This window comes from Rhipicephalus microplus, chromosome X (genome assembly GCF_043290135.1).
Source record: "Rhipicephalus microplus isolate Deutch F79 chromosome X, USDA_Rmic, whole genome shotgun sequence".
Classification (NCBI taxonomy): Eukaryota; Metazoa; Arthropoda; class Arachnida; order Ixodida; family Ixodidae; genus Rhipicephalus; species Rhipicephalus microplus.
The window spans coordinates 485,199,249-485,212,689 of record NC_134710.1 but is presented as its reverse complement, the minus strand read 5'-3'; the positions used below and the strand labels follow the sequence as shown (position 1 = coordinate 485,212,689).

General features: G+C 43.7%; 1 protein-coding gene across 15 annotated transcripts in view; it reads left to right on the top strand.

Moving 5' to 3' along the window:
- The window catches only part of LOC119160784 (uncharacterized), a 708,235-nt gene that overhangs the window by 93,041 nt on the left and 601,753 nt on the right, over window positions 1-13,441 (top strand). For all 15 annotated transcript variants that reach the window (XR_012887742.1, XR_012887741.1, XR_012887743.1 and 12 more), the window contains one exon: window positions 12,920-13,120. Coding sequence is in view for 12 of the 15 variants with exons in the window: in XM_075880899.1 (XP_075737014.1) it covers window positions 12,920-13,120 (201 nt within the window). In the remaining 3 variants the exon portion in view is untranslated. The remainder of the gene's footprint in view (window positions 1-12,919; window positions 13,121-13,441) is intronic.

The window sequence follows — 13,441 nt, the reverse complement described above, 5'->3', positions numbered from 1 at the left end:
AAAATCAATTTGAATTGGCCCATTTTGGCAACATAGTAATTTTTGACAGACCTTTGAGCAAACCAATGTGCGTGTATACTGGAAAAGTGCAGTAAGCTGGTGAACTTGACAGAAGTGCGTGCCCCTCGTGATTATGCTACAGTAACATCGAAGTTTTGTAATGAAAAGAGCATTTGCAAGCCAAATATTCACTTAAAGTGTCAGCTTTGCAATTTCACAATGTTGAGCAGTAATTATTGCCAGAAGTTTATGCCAGCTATTCAATAGAGAGCTGTTCCTAGGAGTCAGGGAAGATTTGTTCTACAAAAAATATTTACTAAGGTTCGTTGTGTGTTTAAAGTGTTGAGGTGGCCTTCTCTGACAGTTTCCAGCACCTTTGGTTTTGCTTGCATCGTTATATCAGACACAGGCTCGCATTTAGAGTCACTAGTTGCTGCTATGACGTCGTCGTCCCGCGCGCATGGGTACACACCAGCGCTGCAAAACACATGCACTGCTCGAAACTGTCTTGTGACCCCAGCTAAATTGAGTGAGGGCGAGCTTAGAGTTAGAGGGTGACAGCACCTCAGCTTCAAGTTTTATGGCGACGGTGTTTCATGTCAGCCTGAGAGATCCGCAGCCATTCATGGGTTTGTTTTGTTTTTATCCTCAAGTTGTCTCCTCCGCCGCAAGTGCATATAGCTTCTGGCCTTTGTGCATAATCATAAAGCTACTCTGGTTACATGCGAGGACCACACTTCGCTGGGGCGTGGTATGCTGGCGCCAGGTGCAGACCTTCTCCTAACGACAAGAATATCCCCGGAGCACATCTTGGCCCTGACTACGTAGCAGTGCGAAACGCTTTAGAACTGTGCGCAATATTGTCTTTTTTTTAAAATACATTATACGAAAAAATGCAATGAAATATGCTTGGATGCATATATTGGAATGCCAACCTATGAGAAGTGGGGCAGCTCATGGATTATTCACATGGGCATTCATTTATATTGGAAGACCTGGAGACTCTTAACGCAACAAAACAAAAATTTACTGAGAAAAGTGTACGAGTTCACTTGTGCCTCACGAAAAACCATGCAATGCTTCTCCGCATGGCACAAGCAATGAAGCAGCACCTCAGTTCTGATTTTCATTGTCTTTGTGAAGAGAAACACTTTGTACAACATTCATTATTTTTTATATTGTTACTGGGTCATTGATCTACAAAACATATATTGTGAATTTTCCTTGTTTTGAATATTTTTGCATTTATAGTGTTTTTTATTGTACTGTGTACCACCTAACAATAAAAAAATTACACAATACTCACATCTTTATTTTAAAATATTTTTGTTGCTCTACAACATATAATTTTTCGAAAGAGCATTTCATTGTGCAAAGTTTGGTATGCTGCAATGCTCGCTGGAGTACTTTGCAAACTGGCAAAAATGATCTTCCTGAGACATGAAAAACAACTACTTTTGCGTGGTTAAGGGGCGACGTAGCAATGAAAATGAGCCCCGCCGCGGTGGTCTAGTGGCTAAGGTACTCGGCTGCTGACCCACATGTTGCGGGTTCGAATTCCGGCTGCGGCGGCTGCATTTCCGATGGAGGCGGAAATGTTGTAGGCCAGTGTGCTCAGATTTGGGTGCACGTTAAAGAACCCCAGGTGGTCGAAATTCCAGGAGCCCTCCACTACGGCGTCTCTCATAATCATATGGTGGTTTTGGGACGTTAAACCCCACATATCAATCAATCAAAGCAATGAAAATGATTTGATTATTTATTGAGATGAAGTGGTAAAATTTGGCATGCAGGTGTGATTTGTTTAGCTGATATCATAACCAAAGGTGATTCTGCACTATGTAATGTTTTTGAGTTAGACTACTTAATAGACTCTCATTGTTATCCCAATACAATTAAAGGGACCGACAACTGCCCAGAACATCAAATGAGATGACTGTATGGATGGAATTATTATCTCTTATAGTGACTCAAACCAACCCTGTTTTTCTCGTGAGAAGTGTTGCTATATTTTCATTGCATTGAAAAATTGCAAAAATGGCCTGTTGCACCATCTGGTGGCAGAAACTTCAATTATTAGATGTACCCTGTCATGTGACCGTAGGCTGGTGCACGTGGTCAACAGTTTTCTCCTTAGTATTGAAATGTTGTTTGCTTCTTTATAGTGAAAGATATTACTCCGTAAAAATATACATGTAGGTCTGCGTTAGTCGTGCACATTAAAGTGGCACTGCCTTTACATTTTCATTTATTTATTTATTTATTTATTTTGCCCTTAAAGGGCAAAATAAATAAATAAATAACATAACGCAAAGATCCCATGCTCATCAGCACGTCTTGAGCAACTCTTCTGAATTCTCATGAAACCATGCATGCAGTTTCCATGTCGCTAAGATTTTGGAGGGACGTGGTTTTCCTACTCACATGATGTCTCATGGCGAATTCCACTCGTCGAGCGGGAGCAAGTTTTCTTGCTCTGCAGCTGACAATCCGCGTTTCGCTGGTAGATTCGGAGCAAGTTCCCATTTTCCACAGGTAGATTCGGAGCAACCCACTCTGCGATGGCGCGTTCCGCGTCCTCTGTTTGCAGAGATGGATTTTGCCGGAACTCCGAGAATGCGTTGCTGTCATTTCCGGTACAGTCAAGCTGCTAGGTTGTCTTCAGCGTTTTTTTTTTTTGTTTTTGAGGTGGTCTAGTAACCCTGTGCACTTGTTTAAAACCAATCCTAAAATCGGAAAGTGGTGTCCCTGCTTTCCGCGACCGCGTGGTCGAAATGCGTGCTTTGCAATGGCAAGCGACACAGTTGCCATTGAAACGTAAAGAGCGGAAAACAAGATCGTTTCAGGTATGGGTTTAGTGACGTATGCGCAAACAACTTTCGGAGTGACCTCACGCTAGGCATTCCCGTGTTCCACTCGCAGATCTGGCTTAGCGCTATCCGAGTGCTCGCTCTAGGATTTCGGCGGCCGCTCCGGATCTACCAGCAGAATTCGCCATTAGAAACTACATGCACTGTTAATCGGCATGGCTGCGCATATGTATAGTGATGTTTTCGGTGAATCGGCTTGGCTCGTGTGTCGAGAGAGTAACGACGACAGACAAGTCATCCACAACTGCAGTGTACTAGAATACGCTGTACCATGACACAAGTAAAGTGAGCTTCTAGCTCACTTTAACACAGGCGCATCAACCTAGGGTGTAGGTAAACATGACACTGTAGAAATACAGAGAAGCTGTATAAATCCACATCATCTCATTGTAATGACTCGTTATATTTAAAATAGTATTGCTCAGAATAAACGTGGTTAAGCATAGTTACAGATACTCCTACAAAAGAAGAAGAATGACAGCATGCACAAGTTGCTAGAAGGACTACCGGCATACTATCCATTCTCAGCGTTGCTGGACAAAACAGGCATCCGTGTTCAGCCTTTCAGATTGAAACATACTTTTTATGAAATAACTAGTAGACCACTTATAATGTAACTGCTTGTAGTGCAGAACCGGTTACAATGCGGTTATTTTCGTCTCCCATTTACCCTCCCATAGAACCAAATTAATATGCATACTGCTTATTGTGCAGTCCGGCTGGCGCATTCTGCGTGGCACCACGCCTCCGCCAAAACCCGAATCGCTCGAAAAAAGGTAAAGGCGAGAGGTCTTGGACTCCACAATCTCTAACTAAGGGAACAGATTTTTTAAATGTTTCTCTTTCTCATGCTTTCTCCGAATACCTGTCGGCTTGGCGAGCAGGAACGAAGGAGCCACCGTACTCCTCCTTTCGCCGTTTCTTTTATTTTTTGTTGCTGTTCTGCGAGTTTGATTCCCCAACCACAGCTTGCTCTTTTTGCTGTTACCCTCGTGGGGGGCCATCGCCTCGCGAGCGCTTTGTTGTTTCCGCTGTCGCATTGCCTGGGTACCACCGCATGTGCAGCATTTCTCTTTTGCGTGTGTGGTGTGCAAAGCTGCTGCCGACTCTTTGAATTGTCAACTTTTCGTGTAGCTATGGCTAGCGTCAAGAAGCGCAAGATCTTTGACATTGCGACGAAGTTGAAGGCTATTCAGCGTGTTGAGGTGGGTGAGAAATGTTTGACCGTCACGAACAACTTTGGCATACCACGGAGCACTCTTGAGTACCTTGTTGAAAAACAAGACAGATGTCAAAGCAAAGGCGAAGGAGCAGCGAATGTCGGGAGCCTGTCATGTGCACGCTTCTGCCCGCAGGAATGTAGAAAAGGCACCCTATGTTTGGTTTTTAGAAGTACGCGCGAAGAACATTCCGGTGGATGATCTGATGCTGATCACCAAGGCCAAATGATTTGCCGCTGCACTCGGTGAAACAACTTTGCCGACAACACCGGGTGGCTTCACCGATTTAAGCAGCGCTACAACATCGTTGGCAAAACCAATTCTGGGGAAAGCGAAGCTGTCAGCTGCCAGGACACCCAGCTGTGGATGAGGAAGGAGTGGCTGGAAATCGCTGCGAAGTTTTCTCCCGCGGAGATCTTCAATACCTGGCGACACGTGAAGACGGACACAGTGGTGAACTGCTTCCGCAAGGCAGGCTCCAAGACAGCGGAACTTCTGGAAACCGGGGAAGACAACGACAATGAGCGCCTAGACGACGCGTTTCGAGAGTTGTCATTTGGCTTCCCGGCCGCAGTTCTACACAACGTGTCTGCGGACGACTTCGTGGAAGTGGACTGCAATGTCGAGGTCAACAGCTCACGTGACGAGGAAGCTCGTCCAGACGAGGTGCTGGCTACGCGCGCGTACTTCGCTGCTGAAGTGGCGGCAGCATTCAGCATCATTCGCCGTTGTATCGGCCACATAGAGGGAACCAGGCTGTCGCACCTGGACAGCCTTAATAAGATCGAGACAAGTGTCTTCAACATTTCAAAAAAGCAGAAGCAGGTCAAGATTAGCGATATCTGCCACCGTAATAAATCATTCTGTTGTGGTGTGGAATTAGTTGTCATTCTTGAATGCGCCTATTGTAGGTGATGGTTCAATAGAGGTGAGCTCTCGGGGCCTCTATTTTTTTATATTTAACTTTTTATATATCGAACTAATTCGCAATCCCCTTCAAGTTCGATATATCCGTGTTCGACTGTAGTGCATTGCTGCTTATACTGCGGATATTTGCGACTCCCGCTACTTGCGTCTATACTGTACATGTTTTTGAGATTAACTACTGCAGTTATGAACATTACGAAGGGTAAGCTTTCTGTTGTGTCAGAAAAAAACATTGTAAAAAAATTTGGTTCTCGATCTTTTCAGTGAATTTGACATGAATTTGTCAAGATTTTTGCATATCGATATTCACAAGGGCCCATTCTGTGGCTAATGCTATTGGTTTGTTTTTTAATATTCAAATAGGTACACGAAACATTTTAAAAAAAAGTCTTGTACGTATTGTCCCGTTCACAACTTTTACGAAAAGCCATTTATAAAAATCAGTATCACTTGCACTTAAAAATGGGCGGCTGTACGGCGCTCACCACTGTCTTCAGTTCTAAGTGAAAAAACTGGAATGTCTATATCTTCATTTGTTGTGAAATGCCACAGGGATGACTGGCAGTAACTGTTAAAAAATTGAGCTCAGAAAATAGAGCTCACAGAAAATGGAGCTAGATGCTAAGAAAACAAAACAGGGAAGGAACCTGGCTTTATTTATCATTGGAGATAAGTGGCACTGAGGCTATCTTGGGTTCTGATCTGTCCTATTTACGATGATGCCAATATTGTGGCAGTTTGCTTAGGTAATGCTACAGATTTGCATTTTTTTAAAGCTCAATTTTGTCATAGTTTTTTATTACAGCACACTAGTGGAATTCGTTTTCCTGACTACTACTACCTATTTTGGTGTAATAATTTACCAAGGCATTTTTAAAATGTGGTCTCTACATTGCAGGAAAAAAATAAAATGAAAAGTTGAGCATTTGACCAAATTTACCATTTTCATTGCCACATCCCCCCCTTAAGTGGTGTGTGGGACTGGTTGCCCATATATAGCCATTTATGATGTGCACACTGGTCTGTCCATATATCATACCTGCCAAGTCTCCCGGATTGGCCGGGAGACTCCCGGATTTTAACCGTTTTTTCCGGTTGTACGGCTGTCGTGAAAATCTCCCAGAAATTGAAATTTCTGTGCCTGATCTGGCTGCATTGACAAAAAAGCAGCTAAATCTGCTCCAAACTTTTCGAACCTACTCCAATTTATTATAAATGAGTTTAAGAGACGTTCATGTAAACGTACAGCATAATCTCAGTGATGCGAAACCGCGGCAGATATGAATTCTTAAATTCCCCAGCCAAGTTTTACCATGTTCATTGGGCCTGAATTCGAATGTTCTGAATACATTTCCTAATCGCTGTGGGTGATAGGAAATTTAGTACGTAAACCGCCAACCGAAGGCCGAGAGCAGCGTACTCGATGTTTCAGAAGTACGCGTGCGACCGGCGCACTACAGTGCGTTGAATTGGCGTTGCCACAACCGCTGAGGTCGAAACCGGGGTCGCTCTTGACACGATCATGTATGACGACGACCTAACTGAGAGAACCCTGAAAATGTGTGCTTAACCAGTCAAAGCAACGCTGCTTGCCACAAACTCTGTGGACAAACCTGCGGCAGATGCTATCGTAGATGGCATAAAACGGCTTAGTTTTCAAGGTGCTTGCGCAGCCAAGAGCATGGAGATTGTATAACGAACTACCGTTTGCCGCAACCGCCGCACACAAAACCGCGTTCGCAGCAATATGATAGCGATCTACGAGCTCCGAGGGCACGTAGCGATAAGTTAAAGGCAGTAAATACAAAAAAAAATTTAAAAAGTTACAGTTGCACCGCAAGGGCGAAGCAATAAATGCGACAGCAACAACTTGAAGTGTAACGCTGAGAACGGCAAGCAGATCGAAACCTGAAGCGCGCTGCTCACACACAAATGACGCACGAAAACGATACTCGCAGGATGAGAGAGAGCTAACAGCTTTTACCGCTCGACACGTAACGCGCTGTTTAAACAAAAACGATGCACGATAAGTAATCACAGGTACAGGTGAGTACAAACTAACAAGTGTCTCAGTTGTTACACCTCGCTGTGTATGAAAAGCGCGCTGTTTTCGCAAAAGGGGGGTGTGCAGAGACCGAAGTGACCTTTGTGCGCCTGGCAACTAATGCTTTCGTTTCAGTGAAAGCCGAAGGCACACTATTCCCCCACCAAAAGATAAGCGCGTGCGCACAGGCATCCATCATGGGGCAAAGTACACGCGAGAGATAAGCACGCGTCGGCGCATCGCGACGAGCTCTGCGCCAAGCACAGGTGGCTATATGAGTGCTCATATATATAGATACATATACATATACGGTGAAGGACGGCGACGGTGGCGACGGCGAAAAAAAAAAACAGCATATAATTGTTATCGCAATAAAAAGGGGCCAGACGCGTTTTGGCATTCCTGTCAAAATAATCTAGCAATGAGCAAAGCTTTGACCCAAGCTTGTGCGGCAGTCAGCTGCGCCGTCCCATCTGTTCACGTGTGTCACACGCGAATTGTTTTGACTGAAATAGATTCTGCTAGTTGTGTTGATCATTTGAGACTCTCACTTTAGTGAAAAACTCAACCCTCGTGTGTTCGGCCACTCCTAGCCATTATAAGACCGCAACGCTGATGTTGGCGCTTGAGATTGAGACCCCCCTCCCACCCCCTTTTGTTTTTCGTGATGTTTGTTTGTTTGGTCTTAGTTTTTTATCCCCTCCCCCACCGTTGCATAAATCTCCTGTATTCAAAATCTTTGAACTTGGCAGGTATGATATATTTTGGCACCTTTAAGGACATGAAAGGACATTGTGTCTGGTGCAAGTGCAAAAGTTTCAAGTCTTGTGGTGCTAGACTGAACAAAACTGTTTCTGGTGCATAGCTGAACTAAAAGAAAAAAGTTTACGCCAAACACAATGAAAGAAATTGTAGGAAGACACCTTTGTCTTATCTAATGGCTTTTATTATTCTTATTCCTATCATTATTGACGGGGCAATTGCAAACGTCCTGAGCTACGCATGTACCGATGGTAGCTCGTGTTTCAAGGGTTGTATTGGGTAACTTCACCTAAATTTCTCATTCCAGTTTCTTAAAATGGTGTTATTAGATCTGTGATTGTTTTTAACATCACGTTCATAGAAGAGTATGTAAATGAAAGTAAGATGCTGGCATCAATGATTCGCCTATGGAATTGAGGAAGCTGCTGTGGCCTGACAAATTCCTTCATGTTACCACAATCCGCATTCACTAACGTAATGAACACACTTGCATGATAAACTTCAGTCGTCAAAATTAAAATTTTTTTTTCCCTGCGTAATAAATGCACCCCCTACTGCTGCAGTCCCGCTAACCGACACCTTATGCCTCCTTCTACCCTTTGGATCTCTCCCGTTTTTAATATTATACCGACCCCCCTCGGCCACCTCGACTTGCCCCCCCCCCCTTCACCCGTTACCACGTGCCGTATTGTTTTTCTTTCTATAAAATAGATAAAAAAGACGATTTCCATTTTTTTATCTGTGCACCACAGCGAGGTTTAGGAACAGTACCAGTGTAGAGACATCACAGCTGATCAGCACACAGTGAGCCAGAGTGAGTGAAGGTCACGAAATAAACTGTCTATGCCAACCTACAGTCGCTTCCTGCAAATAGGAAACTTTAAGGCGCAAAGACGTGCACGCGATTTTCGAGCGACAAAGACAAGATTTGCTGTCGCGGAGGGTCATTCATCGCTATCGTGTCGCAAGTTTCTGGAAGACAAGGAAGAAAATTTCTTGGCACCCACCCCTGATTGTCGCTTCGTGTGCTCTTCGGGCATACAGGAACTTCTCATGTGCAAGGCGCTGACCGTATTTTGTCGTTAATCTTGTTATGGATGAATTGCTTTAATGCTTCAGGTGTAGCTTGCTGCAATGTCGGTTACTTGCTATAATTCTCAATGGCGTTGTTACAGTTGTGCGAGGTTGCCCCGTTGTTGGCAAAGTGTGTAGTAATGTCGTAGCGCACGCTTCTTGGCACCCCTCGAGATCACAGCAAGTGCACTGTTGCCATTTACCGATTGTGAGAAAAGATACCCGCAAAACGCTGTTATGGCGTGCATGGGTGGTGCAAAGACAGCTTGCAGAAGATAGCGCCATCAACCACCAAAGATGACTAAAGCGCAACAAATTAAAGAAGCTGTTTCCAAACAGTGTACGCATATGTCAATTGTGAAAGGCTAAGCGATCTAACTTTTTTTTGCATTACCGCATTTTTTGCTCATCCTGAAAAAGTTACCATAAAATTTGCCCTGCATAATAAACGCACCCCCAGCTTTACTTCGATTTTTCGAGAAAAAAGGTACGTTCATCATGCGAGTAAATACGGTAGTTGAATGCATAGCTTGAACGCTACCCCCAGCTTTCATTGCAAGCGTATGAGAACTTCCGTCAAGCTGCAAATATAAGAGGCCAGAGAAAGAAAACACCAGCAAGCATGTTCCCAATTGTGTTAAAAAGAAAAGAGAAAGAAGACAAAGGAAATTTTGCATAAGGGCTTCATTCTTGAAACATTGTTGTCACTTGTTGGAAAGGCAAGGTGCACAGAATACGCGAGTAGTAGTTATTTTTTTTTTTTTGTCGAAAAGTATATTTTAGAGGTGTGCAGATAAGGTGCAGATGCAAATCAATAGTAAACGCAGCATTCTAGATCGACCTAATCCAATCCAGTCCTAAGTGGCTTGGGCTGTAGCCGTTATATTGAACTAGAATATACTTCAGAGGTGGAACCGGCTGGACTCTCATGTCATCCTTGTACACGGATGTTGCAAGATAGCGCTACTTCTACATTTTCTAGCAGCTCTGGCTGCATTGTCAGACTGTCGTGGGCTCCTTCAAACTTGCAGCTGCGCCCCGCCGCGGTGGTCTAGTGGCTAAGGTACTCGGCTGCTGACCCGCAGGTCGCGGGATCGAATCCCGGCTGCGGCGGCTGCATTTCCGATGGAGGCAGAAATGTTGTAGGCCTGTGTGCTCAGATTTGGGTGCACGTTAAAGAATCCCAGGTGGTCAAAATTTCCGGAGCCCTCCACTACGGTGTCTCTCATAATCATATGGTGGTTTTGGGACGTTAAACCCCACATATCAATCAAAGCTTGCAGCTGCGATTAACTTTAACTCGGGTGTTTGTTTCCTGGATCTTCCGAACATCAAACAGCCCACTTGTTCACTACCTTGCCAAACGTTTTATTTTGGCTGGATATACATGTATTTTCATATTTATTGCATCTTCTCAGAATGTTATGCCTACTTATTCCATATGAGTGCCTGATATTTTTTTACCACTCGAGGGTTTGTTTCCAGTGCACAGAGTTTTCTAAGCAGGTGTGATTGTCTTTTAATTTGCTTTTGATCATCATGGAAAACCTGGAAAAGTCAGGGAATTCGAAAAAATCAAATTGGTAGACACCCTGCTGTACATAGCTAAAAATGGCACAGTTTTACCACATGGCCAAAGCAGTGAATGCCATAGCATCGAATTGCAATAGTATACAAAGTGAGACTAATACCTGTCACTCGTGGCAACTTAAGTGCACTTTGAGTGAGCGTACTTATGCTCACAGAGTGTCATTTTGGCAGTTCGCTGCTTCATGAGAAAGCGAAGTATACTTTGGAAATGATTGCAGTGGTGATTGAGGGATTTTATCACAACGTATATTTGTTATTTTTGCATCGGTGTCTCATTCTCGGACTGCATTCTCTTTGTGGATGTAGCACCAGTGGCATACGCCATTGTAAATGACTACAGAACGACTTGCCTACACATGTGCAAATGTGCCTGGAAGTAAACAATGCGACGGATGCAGCCATTATACAGCATGTGCTGCCGCATCCCCCTAGCGGATGTTGCCGTAAAACTGCCTTACGGGGAGAGCAGCATGTTTTTTTTGTTGTATTACCACTTGTTTTAATAGATAGCAGTGTTCTGCATAACAAAAACAACGGTTTAAATATAGTATGAACGCCGCTTTAGATAACAATGTATTTCTGTACAAGCCACTGGTGCTGAGGCTACACACTTCGTCGCAGCCGTTGCAGTGAAGTGAGGTTGGGGAACACACTTACCAGCAAGTGTACTTTGCAGCGAGTGACACTAAACTTTCTCGTGTGACAGCGTGCAAATGACACTCGTGGTGAAATGTACTCGCTCAAAGTGCACTTAAGTTGCCACGTGTGACAGGGGTATAGCACCTAATTCATTTGGATTCTATCTCACGTAACTATTCAAAATGCTAGTGTAAAAAGTACAGCCTCTTAGGGAGAGCAAGTCTTTTTGCAGTCTCTCCGCAATGAGAGAACAGCTTATAGAAGTGTGTAGAGCTACCTCCTGATGGCTGCCAAGCTAGTGGCATTCGCAGGCGATTGCAAGTCAGGGTTTAGAAACAAAGAAGCAGACAGTTGCTGCTCAAGTGACATCCCCCTCTCTCCATCCTCTACGTCTTTTCATGCTCGTTGAAAACAAGTAGGGTGTTTTTTTCTCTGCTTCTATGGTGGGCCTCCCTATTGTGGTAATGTTATCACATGCGCCTTCCGAGCGACGAAGGTAGGCTGGCTCGTTGGATCATTGCCCCCACTTGTGAGTTTTTAGCGACATGTAGAGCATACGATACGGATGGATATTATGAATTTGGACTTTACACGGGACATGACAGCGACAACAATGGTGAAAACCTGTCGAGAATCCATATAATAGCTGTTGCAATGATAAGGCTATTGTGCAATTTAGCATGGAGTTTGAAAAATGCAGCATTGCACGACTATTGCTTCATAAATGCTGTGAAATGGGGCTGCATCTCCTCTGAACGCTCTTTCTGACGGCTTCAAACTTGCTCGAAAAGGCCTTTCTGGCTGCTCCAAGCCTGTCGCAAAAGGCACTTTTGCTTGCTTTTAGGACTGCTCCCAAATTCATGTAACCACTATGAGATGAGCAGAAGCTCTAGCCGTTGGTCCTAGGAGTCAACACTACAAGAGACGTGTGCGATGTTCACAGCGAGTGCAGCTCACTATTGTAATCTGATGATTGAGTTTGCGCTCGCAGCTGCCAACTAAAGCGTGATTATATTCCAAGTGATTGTCGACCTGTGAACATGACTGTGAACGAGTCACTAAGCACGAATGTCTACAGCCATGACCTCGCGACGCCCAGGCAGCAGACTACACTGTCCCATAGTGAGCATCAAACTAATGGCGAGGCGTGCTAGAGCAACATAGCGAATACAGTAAATCGGAGGCTTCGAAATGAACTGCAATTGTTTGCTGTTTGTACAGTTATTTCTGAATGAAGGACCTTGCTGAAGCCAGAAACTTAGAAAACGGAGAAGTAATCTTCCAGACGAGCCAAAGATGGTTATGCCCTGTTGCATCGTTGCAGAGCTATAATTTTCTCAGAATGTAATCTAGAATATTTGTGGGCATCTTGTGCAACTTTTTTTGTTGATTTTGCTTTGAAGTATTAAAGATGTTGGAAAAATATTTTAGAATTATTTGATTCAATGGGTACTCAATCTTTTATTTTTTTTTTTTTTCAAATTGCTTCGCATCAAAATTTTGCTATTCACACAGCCCTAGTTCAAACGTGGAATTTACCCACGTTAATTTTGTGATAAAGTGAAGCAGTTTTACATTATATTGCTTGCAGGCCTCATTATCTTGTCTGTGCATAATCATTGGGCTCAGAGTTTGAAAGTGTTTTTCTGACTCAGCAGTGTTCTAAAATACACCTACTTAAATTAGTTTACTGTGTATCAATTCAATATCGTTTAGCTTATCATATTTACAGTTTTGTTCATGAAATATGTATTTAAGATTCTTTAATGCCCTGATTTTTCTCTTGTTCTCAGGTGAAGTGGAAGCTGTTTTCTTGCGGCTTCTTGCGTCATCCTCGTCACCTGAATGCACCTTACAACAGCTCGTCTGCCTTCTTTCCCGGCTATGTGAAGAGGGCATTTCGCTACAGAATGCACTTCTGTTACAAGTGCTGTATCAATCTGCTGAATTTCTGCACTCATCTCGCAGCCCTGAACTTCATGAAGAGATACTGCGTAAGAAACTTCCTATGCTCCAGCTTATAGCAGCCATTCTACTGAAAAACACATTTGATGAGCTGTTGACTGACTCTGTTATGCAGGGAGTATAAAACTGTGCTGCAATTTGGTGAAAATGCTAGCAAAGTGATAACTTGTTCTTTTCTTTGGTAGTTTGGTGACTGTGTTGTGCACATATTAATAGCCTTTAAGTGACAGTCTTGCCTTGTACCATGAGCTGAAATGATGGTATGAATGTACCAATTGCTGTTGCTGGAGTTAAAAATGAACCTCCTGTGTAGCCTTGCATATTGGCAGTTAGACAATATAGACGACTTA